Source organism: Ips typographus, linkage group LG11 (genome assembly GCF_016097725.1).
Source record: "Ips typographus isolate SLU linkage group LG11, UJ_Ityp_2.0, whole genome shotgun sequence".
NCBI classification, from domain to species: Eukaryota; Metazoa; Arthropoda; class Insecta; order Coleoptera; family Curculionidae; genus Ips; species Ips typographus.
This window is the reverse complement of record NC_138432.1, coordinates 5,478,465-5,495,144: the sequence shown is the minus strand read 5'-3', so window position 1 is coordinate 5,495,144 and position 16,680 is coordinate 5,478,465. Positions and strand designations below refer to the sequence as shown.

Below are 16,680 nucleotides of genomic sequence, written 5' to 3'. Positions count from 1 at the left end.
CTGCTTTTCTTGACCAATCACAAACCTATATACCACTGTGCATTTACGCCATTGCTGTTTTGTTATTTTTCGATTCCTCCTGGCTTTATCTTCTCCAGATCTGTCATTCAAACTAAACCAAAAAAATATATGTCACAGTTGACAAAATCTTTATGAACTAAATTATCCACATTTTTTTGCTTTAAAATTCTTTGTGAGTACCTTTTACTAAAAAAAAAACACCATCATGGTGATGGACCAATTCGTAACAACCTACAGGAAAGATTACTTATGGCCTTACGTGAAAACTTTAGGAATCCGGTAGGACTGGTATATAAATTTCCCTGGATTTACTAATATTTCCTTCTTATAACAGACCCCATCCTGAACGACTATATCAACCCCAATTTCGCAGTCCTGGTCAACCTCCAGTATGCGAATGCCATGCTATGGGTGACCCATACAGGCAACAGAATCGGCCCCTTTTAGGTCCTCAAGCGTACGAGGAGCAAGCCTGGAGTCGATTAGGGCCGATGGGGCCCTTGTTAGACCCGAAAATTTACCCGGCAAAAGTGGGCGCAGCCCCAGAGTCGCAAATTGCCAGATTCAATCAACCTAACGTGTTCTTAGCTAAGGTTTTTGGTTTAATTGATGTTTGATGATTGAGGTTTATCGTTTAATTTGCATTGTTCAGCTTCAAGAAAAGTATCCATTTATTTATGAGTGTCTGAGAAATGCACCTCCTGATGATTTGTTGGCCAGAATCAACAGGGATCGGTTGAGTACTACATATCAGGTGGATTTTTGTAAAAAAAGTAAGTACAAACTTGGTTTGAAAGCGTGATATATGCGCTAATTAAGACTAATTCACTTCAAGAAATTAACAAAAAAATGTGAAAACGTACGCACTTCCATTAATTCGCCTTAACATAGTAATTCCAATAAAAAGGATTCAAATCTGATAATTCATCATAAGAGAGTTCATCAGACTGTTTTTTTTCAAAGTTGTCAGTTTTAAGTGAAATCTGTTGTGTTGTAATTAACTACGGTAAACCAATACAACCACGACCTAAAAACACTTTCACTGCTCTAAAATTTCAGGTGAGTATCCTTCAGGGCCTTACGATGAACTTCTGAGGGCGGCTGGAGTGGAAGGGCTCTCACCCTGTCCAGAGCCTGTTACTCTACCAGGTGACACCTGTAAAATCTACACCAGGTCCAAAATAACGGGCCACAAAGGACAACCTTGTGGTGGCATTCACAAGGCTAAGGAAGCCTCTTACTGTGGTATGTTATTCGCTTTTTATTAGTGCAATTTAGATTAATTTGAACATCTTTTTAGTTGGAAGTTCTAAGGGGACGTTATCAGGCTTAACTCCCGGAGCTACAGAGTACCAGGACGCAATTTCACGTTTAGGACAGTTGATTATACGAGACAAAATATTGGTTCCTGGCAAACACAAATGAGTTATATATGGTGTTTAGGTGCTCTTTTGTTTGTACATACTCTCTATATATGGGAGAATAAATACATATACAGTACATGTTTTTGGGAGTTTGATATCCTACTAATAATAACTCTTTAAATGGACAGTATTACATTCGCAACTGTAATTTGCAGAGGAATTACCGTACGGAACTCCAATGCAAATGATAAGAAGCAAAAATTTCATGAAAAGGCCTGAATGTCCGCAAAAGCCTCATTGCTGCAAACCACCTCGAAAAAATAAAGCTTTAAGGATTAGTACCATTACTAAGCAGTTCCAAAGTAACAGCATGCCTTCAGAGCGCCAGCCTGGAAAATACTGTGGTAAGGAAGGAAACTCATTGAATTTATTATTTCAATATAAGAAATCTGTTCTATATGTATACAGGGTAATTCAAATTCGAGAAAGTTTAAATTGGGGCAAAGTGGGGCAATTTATAGCTGAACAAATGCCGTTTTAAAATTTCAATTTTCCGAGTACTTACGAATAAGATATCCAAGAAAAACTGAAAATTAGATTTTTTGTTTTTATTTATTTTTTAAGTTATTTAAAAAGCTTTTAGACCACTTTTTATCAGCTATACGGTGACAGTTTATTTGTCGGCCGACGTTACGTCTTTCTGGAGTCATCATCAACTTTCCTTTTTCTTATGGCCGACATATTAGATTTTTAGACGCCAAATCGGATTTGAGTGATGCATGACAAATTATGATTTGCTTCATAAAGTCCAGTTTTTTAAAATTTTATTTATTTTATATACTTAATGCTAAAAGTGTACGTTAGATTGTCAAGGTGGTCATTTTTCGTAATTTTGACGTGAAGAACTCGAATCTTGTGTCCGTTTTGCTGTAACTGCTGCCATTTTGTCACTTACCTGGTAATTAGAGCTTTTTACTAGGGCTCAAACCGTTTTCGAGATATTTCGAATAATGTTCAAAAAAAGGTAATCAAGTTTGACGCTCTCTAGCGGCCAAACGGAGCAACTTTGCAGTGCCCGTTCAACGTCACGTGATAGCTCCATTCATCAGCTATCTGATGCGTCTATCCGAAATGTTTCAAATAATCAAGTTATTCGCGATTATTTGGAAAAATGCACTAAAATTTTGTCCAAATAACGGGTTTTCTTGGCCTACTATACTGACCGCCCCCATATTGAATTTAGACGTGTCAAGGTGGCCAGTTAACCTAATTTTGGCATAAAGAACACGAATTTGGTGTCTGTTTTGCTGTAACTGCCGCCATTTTGTCACTTACCTTGTAATTAGGTTTTTTTGGCAGTTTTCAAGACATGGACACTTCATGTCACATTTCTACTATATTAACCTGAACTAATTAATGTAGTTAAAGACACACACATTGAAATCAGAATAAAATACATTATTTTGTGGTCTAAAAATCCAATATGGCGTCTATAAGAAAAAGAAACTTGATGATGCCTGCCGCATGACAAAACGTCGCACGGCCAATTTGAAACCAAAATCGTGTGTAGCTAGAAAAAAGTGGCGACGAAAAGACGCTTCTGGTTTAGGGATATCTCTCCAAATAAAGTTATAAATAAATTTTAAAAAATCAAAGAATCAGTTTTTTTTGGATTAATTCGTAAGTATTCGGAAAATCGAAATTTTTAAACCGGCATTTGGTTCAGCTTTAAATTGCACGTACCACCCCTAAAACGCCACACTTTTTTGATATAGACAGTTCGGCAACTTTATCCAGTTTAAAAGCACCACACAATCCTCTCACAACCTATCAAAGTACCATAGGAAAATCCGCAAGTTTGATAATGACAAAACCACAAAACCGCAGCACGTTTTGGTTAAAATCGACCACAAACCGCAATGTCAAAAAATAACAATTTAAATAAATGTCACCTGAATTAACCTTGCATTGATTATTTTATTCCAGGAAGAGGAATTACAGCGTGGAACCCGTTTAAAGACAATTCAAGTGGTTGTAAAAGTAATCAAACGGGGGTGAAGGTTGATAAAGTTATCGACACGTGGGGTCGAATGATTTATAGGCAACCTTTGAGGAAAAAGTAGATTAAAAGCCCGGATTGTCAATTATTTATGATTTTTTATTAAATTATTAAAGCCAAACAAAAAAATATTCAATTTACACTGAATGAGAGTAGTCATAAGTATATACAAAAAAATGCAGTCCAGTATATTTGATAAATTTCCTACTTCTGATTGGGGTTGTAAGTAACAGAAATCGAAGTAATATCCTATAATAATTCGAATAGGATTTTAATTAGCAAATCCTAAAAATATATAAAAATCATACAACAATCACTTGCAATCCTTGTACACTAGCATTTGAGTAGTAAGAAATATAAATTAGTTTTATTGACAATATTTATAGGAATGCCGAACGGTGGCTTCTTCAAAGCGTGTTGAAGATATTTAATTATCTTTCTTCTTCTGAGCTCGAATCTAACGTATACCGCACATGGAACTCAAACAGAACAATCCCTTTTTTGTAACAATAAATAATTTGAAAAATAAACAAACTAATTTCTCTCGACAATCAAAGAATGATTACTAACTGCCGTAAATGCCACGCAGATCAGGAGTGACGTCCTTATGGTCCTTTTTGGGAATGGGTATTTGAGGTAAATTATTGATTTTTACCTCTTTTTTAAATAGTTGTCCCATACTTTTTCCGATTAACTGTTGAGAGAAAGTTATTAGAATATCACGGTGTCAAGCTTAAAATAGTTTTACATACACTTCCGGTTAATTTTTTGAACAAATCCTTTTTCACTTTTTCCACGCGATTGCCCTTGCTGGTGCTTCCGGAAATTCGTTCGTCTAGTTTTTGTAAATCTGACAGATTTACGCCCGGTATTTGTTGCATTACCTGTAAGAAAAAAAAAATACTTTCATGTTTTTCCAATTAGTATCAGCCCTACGAGGTCTTATGTGAAATAGTAGTAAAATCAGAGTTAGAGTTTTAGAAAAAAATCTTTGAAATTCAGAAATTATTATATTTGGTGTTGTTATTACTCAACGTCTATCCACACAATGCAATAATCTCTTTTCTTCTGTTTTAAGATAACAGGTGTCCTTATTTGACACGGTCTAACTTGGTTACTATGCCTTATTAAAAGATTCGTTCAAACGTCAAAATGTAGCTTGTAATTTTTGTCCTTCTAATACATGGATACAATTTTATTTAAAAAATTACAAATAACCGAGGTATTTTACATAAAATACAGTGTTTTTGGCACATACAAAATGGTCCTAGAGGACTTTGGTAATTTAAAACAATTCTGGGAAAGTTTCAGACAGTTGTAGAGGGCTCAATGGCATTTAGAGGTCTCTTAAACTTTCAAAATGGTCCTAGAGGCTTCTGGCATTTTAAAACAATTCTGGGAACGCTTAAGACACTTATAGAGGCCTCTGGCACTTTTTAGACGGTTTTCAATAGCATTTAGAGGTCTATGGAACTTTAAAATGGTTCTAGAAGTTTCTGTCAATTTAAAACAACTCTTGGAAGGTTTAAGACACTTGTAGAGGCCTGTGACGCTTTTTAGAAGAATCTCAATAACATTTAGAGGTCTATGGAACTTCAAAATGGTCCTAGAAGTTTCTGTCAATTTAAAACAGTTCTGGGAAAGTTCAAAACAGGTGTAAAAGGCTCTGGAACTTTTTTTAGTAGCATTTAGAAGTCATTGACATATTCAAAACGACTTACACTGTTTATTCTGAAACTGATAACAACGTCAAAATAATCTGACATTAGTTGAACCGTCAAACTGACAACAGCTGGTAGTATGATATTATAAAACACACATTTTTATTCTATATTCGTCTAATGAAATAAGATAAGTCTAGTTACACTGTAGTGTAACTAGAAATATTGCAAGTGTCACAATTTGACAGCTTCTAACTTGGTTACTATGACAGCTAGAAGGTTCGTTCAAACGTCAAAATGTAGCACCTGATTTTGGCTTTCTTTTACCTGAATACAATTTTATTTCAAAAATTACAAATAACCGAGATATTTCACATGAATTACAACAGTGGAACTGTACTAACTTCGTCCCTGTGACAGCAAAGAGGTTCGTTAAAACATCAAAATGTAGCCCAAAACTTCTGTTTTTTTTTGTCAAGACAAAGTTTTTATGGAGAAAACCCTAACATAACTGAGAAAACTGTCCTAGAACACTGTTGTGCACGCCAAAGTTAAACACGAAACTTTAGTATACTCTCTTCCACAGATGTTGAAGGTCTAGTGCGTTCATCATTAAAATATCTCAAAAGGAGTGGTTTTTCTAGTTAGTCCCTTGGTAAATATTATCCCGCCAGGAGAAATCCCTCGGAACAAATATCCCCAAATAAAAAAAAATCTCTAATCTGTCTACCCTAAAGTAGTGTTGTAGTTTTATATTATAATAAAATTCTTAGGTTAATTAGGTATTAAGTTACTGTGAGAAAATGTGTAAAAAAAGTTAAATATGCCTGAAATGGCTATTAGGTTCTTCATAGCATACGAGTATGATGGTAATTGTCATTTGTGATATGTAGAGACGTGAATATCAATGCTTATTTCACTCTTTACAAAAAAATTACAGTACAATAAAATATTCTTTAAATGTAACAGCAAATTAAAGATAAACTCACCGCAAAAACTTCAACAAACGACGGCCTGAGCAACTCATAAACTTGAGCACCCAAACTAAGCAACGATCCTTGATTAGCCTCATGTTGACCGTGTAGAATCAATGCGTTTAACACGGCGGCCATAATGTGAGTGGCCATTTCCCCCGTCAATGAAGCGTCAATTGTCAACTACAAGTCACATGACAAATTATTAAATTATCAGTTTTCCCATGTGCGTAACATTGAAACTTACTTGACGTACTATAGGTCCAGTTAACTGAGTGGCTTTCAACGATGCGGTGCTGTCAATCCAACTCAAAGCTCCTAAAACTGCCAACACAATCGGTTGGCACGTTTTTTCGTTCCGTAATAGTATTAAGCCTACAAGCAACTCAGTCTTAACGAACGTCAATGATCTGGTACAGCTGAAACCTACCTAGATCGGAAATAACCTCGGCTGTTAAGTTTGACCTGGTGGAAGGAGGAGTGGGAGAGTTACTCAACTCCTCTGTTTCCATAGTTTCCGAACTGGGTTCGGGTGTCAAACTACCGCCAACCAAAGCCACTTTCAGCAAATCCAAATATTCCCGAGTCATTGCTCTGGTCAAATAGTCTTCCAACACTTCTTGGGTGTCTGCGTCATCTTCTTGGACTTCCCTATTCCGGAACTCGAGCACTTTCTGCCAGTTGCTTTGCAGTTTATTTAAATCTATTTGCATTTACAGTTACATAAGTACGGTCACACAGAAAATTTTAAATACGCACATAACGGTGTGACGTGGCCTAAAACCGGCAGTACCACGATCTCGTAGTGAGGCGCCGGGCATGAGTATATGAAAGACTTTAGAAAAACCCGTATAATGGGTCTCAGTCTGTGATCAGGAATATACTGAAATTTCACAAGTCAATTTGCATAATATGCATTTGGGACAATGGGTAAACTCACTTGTAAGCAAGATAGTACACTATTTATAAATGCTAAAGCTAGATCGGATATATTGTACAAGTCTCGGCCTAACGAAGGTCCCATAGAACCTAGCATGTGGTAACAACTTTCATTGAGTCCTGTCAGGTACCACTGCATTCTTTCCAAAGGTGTTTGCACTGTTCCATTATCACCATTATCGTTGTTATGGCCTAATTAATGTCAAAATGTTATCTATCATATTGCAATTAAGAATAAGAAAATCTTAATTGTAAAATTATTCAATTAAAGAATTTCAGCAGAACAATTATCAATTTTTACAGCTACAGACCATAAATGTGTATAATTCATCCAGTGACTGTTGCGTCACAATCACCAGCAGAAAACGTATGTCGGTGATTAAATTTGAAGTGGGTTGAATGTTAAAATGATTGTAGTTTTAAGTTATAATTTAAGGCAGAGGCTACAATAAATGATATAGTACATGACCAACCAATGAAAGGTTATACAGGGTGGTCCAGTTTTAAATGTCAATAATTCACCATTCGATAGCCCATCAAAAAATAAGTTGACATGTATTATGTCATTTTTGTAAAAAATGGTTCCTAAGAAAGATACAGTCCAAAATTTCAGTTCAAAAAAATCGGTTCTTTGTCATAACTGTAAGACCCTTGAAGCAATTTTGCCCAAATTTGGAACAAAAAAAATTGATCGGTTTTCACTTTCAATGGTCTGAGATTATAACAAATAACAACGATTTTTCCGAATTTTAGAGGGCTGTATGTCTCTTAGTATGGGGTCTTTTATAAAATGACGAAAAAACATGTCAACTTATTTTTTGAAGGAGAATCCACTTCTGGCAGATTTATTTTTATAAAATGATATTTTGCTGCCCGGATATCCCTCTTTTCTTGGGTTTTAAAACGTAATAACTGAGTTATCTCGTAAAAAGAATTTTGAATAAAAATTTTACAGCAGATACATCCTTTCCTGTCCCAAATTGAAGACGGAAATTAAAAAACTGTAATTTTTGTGAAATATCCAGTCAGCGTAGAAAATAGAGTGGGAAAATGAACACCATCTCCCTGTATCTACGCCACTGAACCAGTTTGACAAAACGTCATTCACATCACATAATGAGCATTAATTTCATAAGTACTTGATGAAAATTTAATCAAAATTGCTCCAACGGACAGTTATACCAAAAAAAACGAATTTTTAAACTAAATTTTGGAGGACTGTTTCTTCCTTAGGAAGCGTTTTTCAGCAAAATGTCATAATGTATGTCAACTTATTTTTTGATAAACTATCGGATAGTGGATTATTGACATTTAAAACTGGACCACCCTGTATATCAACAATTGAATTCTTAGAAGGTTTAGAATACTTGCAGAAGCTTCTGGAAATTTTTAGGAGGTTTTCAGTCGTATTTAAGGGCTTTTGGCACTTTAAAACAGTCCTGCAATGTTTAAGACAGTTGTAGAGGGCTCTGGCACTTTTCAGGAAGTTTACAGTGTCATTTAGAGGTCTTTGGCACATTCATAACGATCCTAGAGGCCACTAGTAATTTAAAGCAGATCTGGGAATGTTTAAGACAACTTCTGGCACTCTTTAGAAGGTTCTCAATAGCATTTAGAAGTCTATGTAACTTTCAAAGCGGTCCTGATAATTTAAAACAACTCTGGAAAAGTTTAAGACACTTGTAGAAGCTTCTGGCACTTTTTAGAAAGTTCTCAGTAGCATTTAGAGGTTTTTGGCAGATTCAAAACAGCCCTAGAGGCCTCGTGACAATTTAAAACAACTCTGTCAAGTAAAAAGAGACATATGCGATGAGGGTGAAAAGAAGCAGATAAATGCATGGAGAACTATACAATTTTTATTTCCAGTACATTTTACGGTTTAGTTGGCTGGCACTGGGTACTATCTTCATAAAACTTCCAATTTCCTTTACTATTCATATTAAACACATAAATTAAAACCAATCAACAATGTTTAAGATACTTGTAGAGCTTTCTGGCACATTTTAGAAAATTATCAATAACATTTAGAGGGTTATGTAACTTTCAAAATGGTCCTAGAAGCCTCTGGCAATTTAAAACAACTCTGGGAAGGTTTGAGGCACTTGCAGAAGCTTCAGGCACTTTTTAGAAGGTTTTTAATAGCATTTAAAGGTCTATGGAACTTTCAAAATGATCCTAGAGGCATCTGGCACTTTAAAACACTTCTGGGAATGTTTAAGATAGTTGTAGAGGGCTCTGGAACTTTTCAGAAAGTTTTCAGTAGCATTTAAAGGTATGTGGTACATTCAAAATGGTCACTGACAATTTAAAACACCTCTAGAAAGGTTTAAGATACTTGAAGAAGCTTCTGGAACTTTTTAGAAGGTTCTTAATAGCATTTTGAGGTCTTTGGTACATTCAAAACGATTCTAGAGGCATCTGATAATTTAAAACAGTTCTTGGAAAGTTTAAGAACTGACAATACTTGGTAGGGGGCTATTCAATCTTCGCCTAATGAAATGAGACAAGATATGTGACGCAACAGTCAAAATAACAAGACAACTTTAACAGCTGTCAAAAAAACCACTGAACACTTATAAACCAAAAACGACATCAAACTGTATGAAATAATTGAAAGGTACTTACCGACAATGCCCAATAAAATGTTCTTTTCCGTTTCAGGCATTGCTAAGCAGCCTTTATAACTGTCATGTATGAGTTGCTGAGCTTCAGGCGTGAACATTTCATTAAAAACCTTGATTAGAGACAGCACGTGAGGTAATAAGGGAACGACGTGTGGAGCGGCTGGGTTTCGACACACTGGATTGCCAGACTCGGTTAAAGAAACGACAAAACCCCCTAAAATTACTGATTCTGTAATTTCCTGTAAATTTAGTTAAAAGTACATACCTCGAGTCGCTCTTTCCGGATCATCAGGCCACGAACAACGCTTGATGGCACCCAATACTAAATTTACGCTGAAAATTAGGCTATTACGGTTCTGACCGCAGATATCCGACCCGTTCTCCAAGACTGGGGGTTTATCCAAACCGATAAACGAAATAAACTCAACGGCCCCTTTCAGGGCTCCTGAGCTCACTATGGCAAGAAACTGAGTGTTGGCCTCTCGAAGTATTTCACCAGCAAATGTACACTGCCTTTCATAATCACCTAAATCGCAAAGTCAGTGAAACTTTTAAAGTGTGTAGTAAAAACATACCAAAATGATTGGAAATCAACAGCAAAGCCTCTAATAAAGTAACCTTTTCCATATTGCTAAGTCTGGCGGGAGAGTCAGGTCGCGACAAATTGTCCACGGTGGCTTTAATTTGATCGAAAACGGGCAGCAAAAGCAGTGGATACTTATTCCCTAAAACAAAACCAATTAAAAACAGGTAAAGCGAAATGGCTACTGAAACCAACCTATTTTCACGATCAACGAAGCAGCGTGTTTCCTAACATTCTTCAAGTTTTTCGACCTAAGCCCGTTTTTCTGATCTTCAGGCACGTAAACCAGAGTGGCGAAAATCTTTTCGAGAACTTGGGGCAACAGAGCTGCTCCGGAAGCACCCACGGAATTAACTAAAACAAATCCTGCTATAATTTCCACTGATGTAAGAAAAGCTCTATACCTGCAGGAGCCATCTGACCTGTAGACATGCTCAGAAACACGAACAAAGCCGATATACATGTTAACAATGTGGATATTATTAAAGGATCTGCAGGATGATATGTCAGACACATTTGTAGTAATCTTAAGCCTGTTGGTATTGGTGGTCTTTCAGGAGCTTGCAATACCCTAAAAATGGTCTTTTGTATCTCGCACCCAACCAATTAGCACATACTTTCAAACTTAGACAAGAGTACAAAAAGACAGAAATGTGATAAAGGGCAGATAAATGCATGGAGGACTGTACAATGTATATTTTCAGTACATTTTGAGGTTTAGTTGGCTGCCATTGGGTATTATCATCATAAAACATCCAATTTCCTTTACTATTCATATTAAACACATATATAAAAACAAATCTGAAAGTTTTTGACATATTTGTGGCAAAATTTATTTTATTTTATCAAAAGTTAAGTATAAACTAGTTTTTTACTTTAAAAGTATAATTAGTCAAGAAGTCCAGGGAACTTATGGGTCTAATTTTCAGAAGGCTATTGATTTCGATAGTTTGTAGTAATTTAGGACCTTAAAGCCCTCCCCAATTGATGCCAGACGTCTCAAAACCGGCAAATAACTGGTCCGGTATGGTTATAACGTACAGAGTGGCCACTTTTCGTTGGTTTTACGGGGTACAGCGCAAACGGTAAGAGATTTTTGACAAATTGAAAACGGTTTTAGAGGTCTGACAATTTAAAACAACTCTAAGAAGATTTAAGACACTTATAGCATTTAGAAGTCTATGAAACTTTCAAAATGGGCCTAGAAGCCTCTTGCAATTTAAAACAGTTCTGGGAAAGCTTAAGACAGTTATAGAGAGTCTGGAACTTTTCAGGAAGTTCACAGTGGCATTTAGAGGTCTTTAGCACACTCAAAATGGTCCTAGAAGCTTCTGGCAATTTAAAAAAGTTGTGGCAAAGTTTAAGACAGTTGTAGAGGAATCTGGAACTTTTTAGAAACTTCTCAATAGCATTTAGAGGTTTTTGGAATACTCAAACGGTCCTAGAGGCCTCACAATTTAAAACAACTCTTGGAAGGTTTGAAAACTTGTAGAAACTTGCCGGCACTTTTTAGAAGGTTGTCAGTAGCATTTAAATGTTTCTGACATTTTCATAATGGCCCTAGAGGTTTCTGGTAATTTAAATCAATTCTCGGGATGTTGGTTTAAACTCTGCAGAAGCCATAGAATATAACCAACCAATCAAATACCAATATACTGTTGAAAAACCCATTTCGCTAGTTCGTTTTTTGAAACTTACACATTTGTTTCGAATATACAGAGGATTTATGGAAATTGGACATATTCGAATCTTTGCGATATCTCAGCTGCCATTTAAGTTTAAAAAACGATAACGTCTCCTTGGCGTAGCCGTTTTTTGTCTAGAGTTTTAAATTGGGAAATTTTTGACGTTATCATTATAGTGGCCCTCCCTTGTATATCAAATTAACTTTCTTACTTTTTAAGCGTGTTTTAGAATAAATTTAGTGCTTAAAAAAATCAACACTCACCTGCTTAGAACACTTTCTATAAAATTAGCCAGAGCTTCCCATTCCTGATAAAACGGATCTGTAAATGTTAATCCGCAAGTACTGTTTGGTAACGATAAACATTTTAAAAGCCACTGTTCCACGTAATTGAAAGTAACTAGAGAAGATACAATTGTTGCTTGTCTGTAAAATACTTTATCTGTGCATAGTGAAATTAGTAGTCAATCAAAAACTCACCTAAATGAGTCCAAAATATCTGACCGACACCTATAAAAGTAGGCAGAAAACTCATCTTCACTATCAAAATCTAATTTCGCATAGGCGACAGTCTCACTTATATCACTTGGGTTTGTGCCCATTGGGTAATTAAATTTTATTACTTTAGGGGCAGTGCACTGCACCCATTGTGGTATGAAGGACAGGAAAACTGGATCACGTGATACCTACACATTAAACCAGTCGATATAAAGTTACTAACCACCCCCAGTCAAGTACCTGTTCATGTTTAAGCATAGTGTTCCACAAAGGATTAGCCAAATGTGCCAAAACTAAACTAGGATGAGCACTGTAAGCTAAAATGGCCTCAAGGAATAAAGAGAAATTAATCGGCCTGTAAGTGGGATCTTTAGAAAGCACCGTGCATAATTGAGTGGTTAAACCCCCCAGAACTTGCACCAGCTTCTTTTTAAACAAATAAAACTGGTCATCCATCACACTTCCCGGATTTTTTCGCTACCGAAACGATGCACTGCAACGCTTCAGTGTTGAATAACATCATCAGCGGTTTCCTTTCCTCGATTTTGCCTTTGCGATTCACAATTTGCGACAAACATTCCGCGGCCGAGTACTGGAACGCTGACTCGTTCAACAAAAGGCACAGAATTTGTAAAAGCCTTCCGTTTTGCGCTGTGATATGTTGCATGGACACCCACTCCACAAACCCTGCGTACAATGTAAGTGAAAAACATCCAGGGCAATTGCACAATTACAATTTACCTGTTAACGTCAAAAGGACAACTTGAACAACCCTTGTATGAGCTGTTGCTTTAGATCCATTGATGTCTGTGCATGATCTAAGTTGGTTGACGTGGAGCTCGATAAGGCGTAAGAAAAAGTCGAAAATGATCGACATGTTTGCTGTTAGAGCGTGATAAATGTCTTTCCGTCGTTGATTTGATTCCAAAGTCTAAAATATCAATATGACTAATATGAGTTATCATTCTAGTAACAGAGTAAGACCAATTTGTTTTTCTTCCACAACTGTGTCAACTAATAGCATTATTTTAGAAAAGTGCCTAATTTTAGAATATAGCTCAGACTTTAGTATTAAAACATCTTAAAATTACCAATGAGGTTTATTTTGTTCAGTTTATTAAAATTGCCAGCTGCAGGCTAAAAAAGGGTTTTCCCACTTAAAAACATGACATTTTGTTTTGATTCCCAAAAGACTGAAGAAGTTCACAGCTGTCAGTTATAAAGACCAAATAATAGTTCAAAATAATTGTAATTTAATTATAGTTTTGACAACAACAAATCAATTATCTGGATATATGTATAATAATAGTATTTTTTGATAAAAGATAATTTATCAGTATTACCTTATCAGTTTTGGATTAATGTAATACATTTCCTTGGTGTTTCTAATAAAACTTTACCAATTTAATCTATTTTTTAAGTGTAGTTTTTAGATGACTGCCAATGCAATAAAATACTTATTTATTTCAAATAAAAATTCTTTGTTTATTTGGTTATTTTGACAGGTATCAAGGAACTTTTTTATATTAAATTGTAGCCCTGAGATTCCTCATTAAAATGCCCTAAAGTGGTTCTAAAATAGATGTCAAACAACACAGTTACTTTATCAGAAATCCCTAATGTCACTAAATTGAGTCACCTGTATTCTGCAATTTTGACAGCTTGTAACTCGATTATTTTGACAGGCATCGAGGTAGTATTTTTATCAAATTTTAGTCAACAGTTGTTTCTGGAATAGCTGTCAAACACCACAGTAATTTTATCACCAAACCCCAAAATTTATAAATAAATTTGACAAAAATATAATAGGTCTTCTAGTATAAGCAGAATATTTTTCCGTCACTGCATAAACAAGCTACAGGGTGAAATGCGTAAAAGCATCTTGAAGGCTCACTTACACATAAAAACTGACTTTTGGTAATTTTTCACAAATTTTCTTTTGCCGTTACAGTCCTGACTTTTTGACAGAAGTATTAAACAGGTCTTCTAGTATAACCAGAAGAAAATTCAAAATTCTCAGTCACTGCATAAGCAAGTTACAGGGTGAAACACTTAAAAGAGTCTTGAAGATTAACCTTCAAATAAAAACAGATTTTGGAAATTTTTCACAAATTTCCGTTGCCGTTACGGTCCTGATTTTTTGACAGAAGTATAGGGTAGGTCTTGTAGTATAACCAGAAGAAAAATTCAAAATTCTCAGTCACTGCATAAGCAAGTTACAGGGTGAAACACTTAAAGAGTCTTGAAGATTAAGCTTCAAATAAAAACTGATTTTGGGAATTTTTCACAAATTTTCTGTTGCCGTTACGGTCCTGATTTTTTGACAAAAGTATAGGGTAGGTCTTCTAGTATAACCAGAAGAAAATTCAAAATTCTCAGTTATAATATAAGCAACTTGCAGGGTAAAATGCATAAAAGCATCTTGAAAGCACCCTTATATGGAAAAACTTTTAAGACATTTCATCAATGTGTAACTTTGAATTGTGCGTATTTTTGTGCGTATTTGTGTGTATTTGTAACTTGTATTTATAGAAAACACTAGAACAGTTTTTAAACAGGAAAATAAACCCAAATGTAGACTGTTCAGCAGACACACTAAATTAACTAAATAATCCAGCTCAAGTGGAGTTTTTTTGTTCTTAACTCCCTTTGCAACTTCATTTGCAAAATACAGTACTATTCAGCAATTTTTACTTTTATCAAGTACATTCTCACCTGAAATTCAACCTACATAATTTAGACAATCATTTTCATTTTCTTTTTATAAAAAACACACTCAGTGTATTTTATTGGGTCACTGCAATGTGACATTGTAATTTACAATAAACTTAATGTAAAAAGGAATATTAATTAATACTGTGCAACTTTCAGAATTAATAGAAATGTAATAAGCAATAAATACTCACTTGAAGCAAAGCTACATCCTCCACAAGTCTTAGAAACACAAATAAGACTAGTTCAGTTTGAGTTTCCCCACAAGCACAAGCATCAGATAACTCATTCAGTAAACTTGGCCACTGCTGAGGCCACTCTCTTTTCACCATTTCTACAATCACTCTACTCAGAGCATCCTTCATATGAGGTTCCTCACTAACACCACCAGCTGCTAACAACTTCATGGCGTTTTCCTGCAACCAACTTAAAATCCTTAGCACTCAGTTGAGTGGTACAAACTGCGACAAACCTTAATAAAAATCTTTTCAGGTTGTCCAATTTGAGTCCACCTATATTTAACAGTATGTTCCATGAGTTGTAGCCCAAAATGTCTAGCGATTGGGGAGTTTTGAGAGCTGGCAGCCAAGAAAAGCCCTGCTTCAGCACATAGAGGAGAAGTCTCTTTAAAGCTTTCGCAGGCTTGATAGGCTTTCATTCGGTCAGCCTGAGAGGCATTGGGGCTCATTGTAAGTTCCACAGCCCTAGCCAGGTCGGCCGCCAGGGCCGTGACATCGGCGCCTGCCATGCTTTTCTTACACTTTTCCAATAAAGGGGCTCCTAAAAAAATCAAAACATTGTAATATCACATGTTGGCTAAGCGCAAAATATAGCTGTGTTTGGGCAAAGACAAGCGAGCCGTTTGATGAAAATTGGTATTTAGCAGGGTTTCGAAAAGTGTAATAAAGTAGTCAACACAAACTTACGTAGAACGAATTGTTTAAAGCATTATTTGACGAAATATTTGTTGAAAATGTGCAACAATTTTGATAAATGTCTATTAAGTTTTGACGGTTGCCGGCTACAAGGTACACTAGCGACACTAGCGGCAGGTGTTGTAACGTAACTTGACAAACCAGTGTCGTGCTACAACACACTTATAACTACATAAAAATTCCTGATTGGTTAAAATTAAAACTTAAAACTTATCAAATTAAAATCTAAACCAAAAATTCATGCTAACTTCTGACTGCTAGTTTAATCAGTTGTAGTAATATATCATTTTATTAAGGATAGTTGTGAAGCAATTCTTCAGATTGCAAGTACTATTGACTATTGACTACAAGAAAGCAATCAAGTTTTCTAATAAAAGATCACGTGACCAATTGCAGCATTTGCCTTCTCAGCTTTGTGTGTATAACTTGTGATTGGCAAAAAACAGCTCAGTTTTGTATACGTGGTTGCATAAGTACCACAAAGTAGTAGCATATCTTTGTCGAAATTTGAGATATTTTTATTTACTTCCTTTTTATTACCTTCGGATAAATTTATTCCGAAGATAATATCCATAGAAACGGTTAAATCCGACACTGCTATTGGCCAATTCATTCAGAAATTATCC

At 35.6% G+C, this 16,680-nt stretch overlaps 2 protein-coding genes across 4 annotated transcripts; one reads left to right on the top strand and one right to left on the bottom strand.

Moving 5' to 3' along the window:
- The first annotated feature begins 101 nt into the window (after nucleotides 1–101).
- LOC145736009 (uncharacterized) lies at nucleotides 102–3,531 on the top strand. Of its 3 annotated transcripts, none has more exons than XM_081990218.1 (5): nucleotides 102–300; nucleotides 356–614; nucleotides 674–794; nucleotides 1,601–1,789; nucleotides 3,372–3,531. In XM_081990218.1, the coding sequence occupies exons 1-5, from the start codon at nucleotides 227–229 to the stop codon at nucleotides 3,506–3,508; spliced, it is 780 nt and encodes a 259-aa protein (XP_081846344.1). In that variant the 5' UTR covers nucleotides 102–226; the 3' UTR covers nucleotides 3,509–3,531. The 3 variants fall into 3 exon arrangements, with proteins under 3 accessions (XP_081846344.1, XP_081846343.1, XP_081846345.1); XM_081990217.1 differs by lacking the exon at nucleotides 3,372–3,531 and adding an exon at nucleotides 3,161–3,351; XM_081990219.1 differs by lacking the exons at nucleotides 1,601–1,789; nucleotides 3,372–3,531 and adding exons at nucleotides 1,081–1,266; nucleotides 1,322–1,527 and having other exon boundaries at nucleotides 111–300.
- On the bottom strand, nucleotides 3,523–16,172 carry Ranbp21 (exportin-5-like protein Ranbp21). Its single transcript, XM_081990189.1, is given in 20 exon segments — nucleotides 3,523–4,138; nucleotides 4,197–4,328; nucleotides 6,095–6,262; nucleotides 6,327–6,454; nucleotides 6,510–6,782; nucleotides 6,839–6,962; nucleotides 7,020–7,210; nucleotides 9,644–9,856; nucleotides 9,908–10,168; nucleotides 10,218–10,367; nucleotides 10,421–10,579; nucleotides 10,630–10,796; nucleotides 12,174–12,335; nucleotides 12,390–12,595; nucleotides 12,648–12,881; nucleotides 12,883–13,094; nucleotides 13,149–13,338; nucleotides 15,314–15,535; nucleotides 15,592–15,899; nucleotides 16,046–16,172. Coding segments are annotated over 19 exon segments (3,597 nt in total). The 5' UTR covers nucleotides 15,868–15,899; nucleotides 16,046–16,172; the 3' UTR covers nucleotides 3,523–4,009.
- Nucleotides 16,173–16,680: the final 508 nt, after the last annotated feature.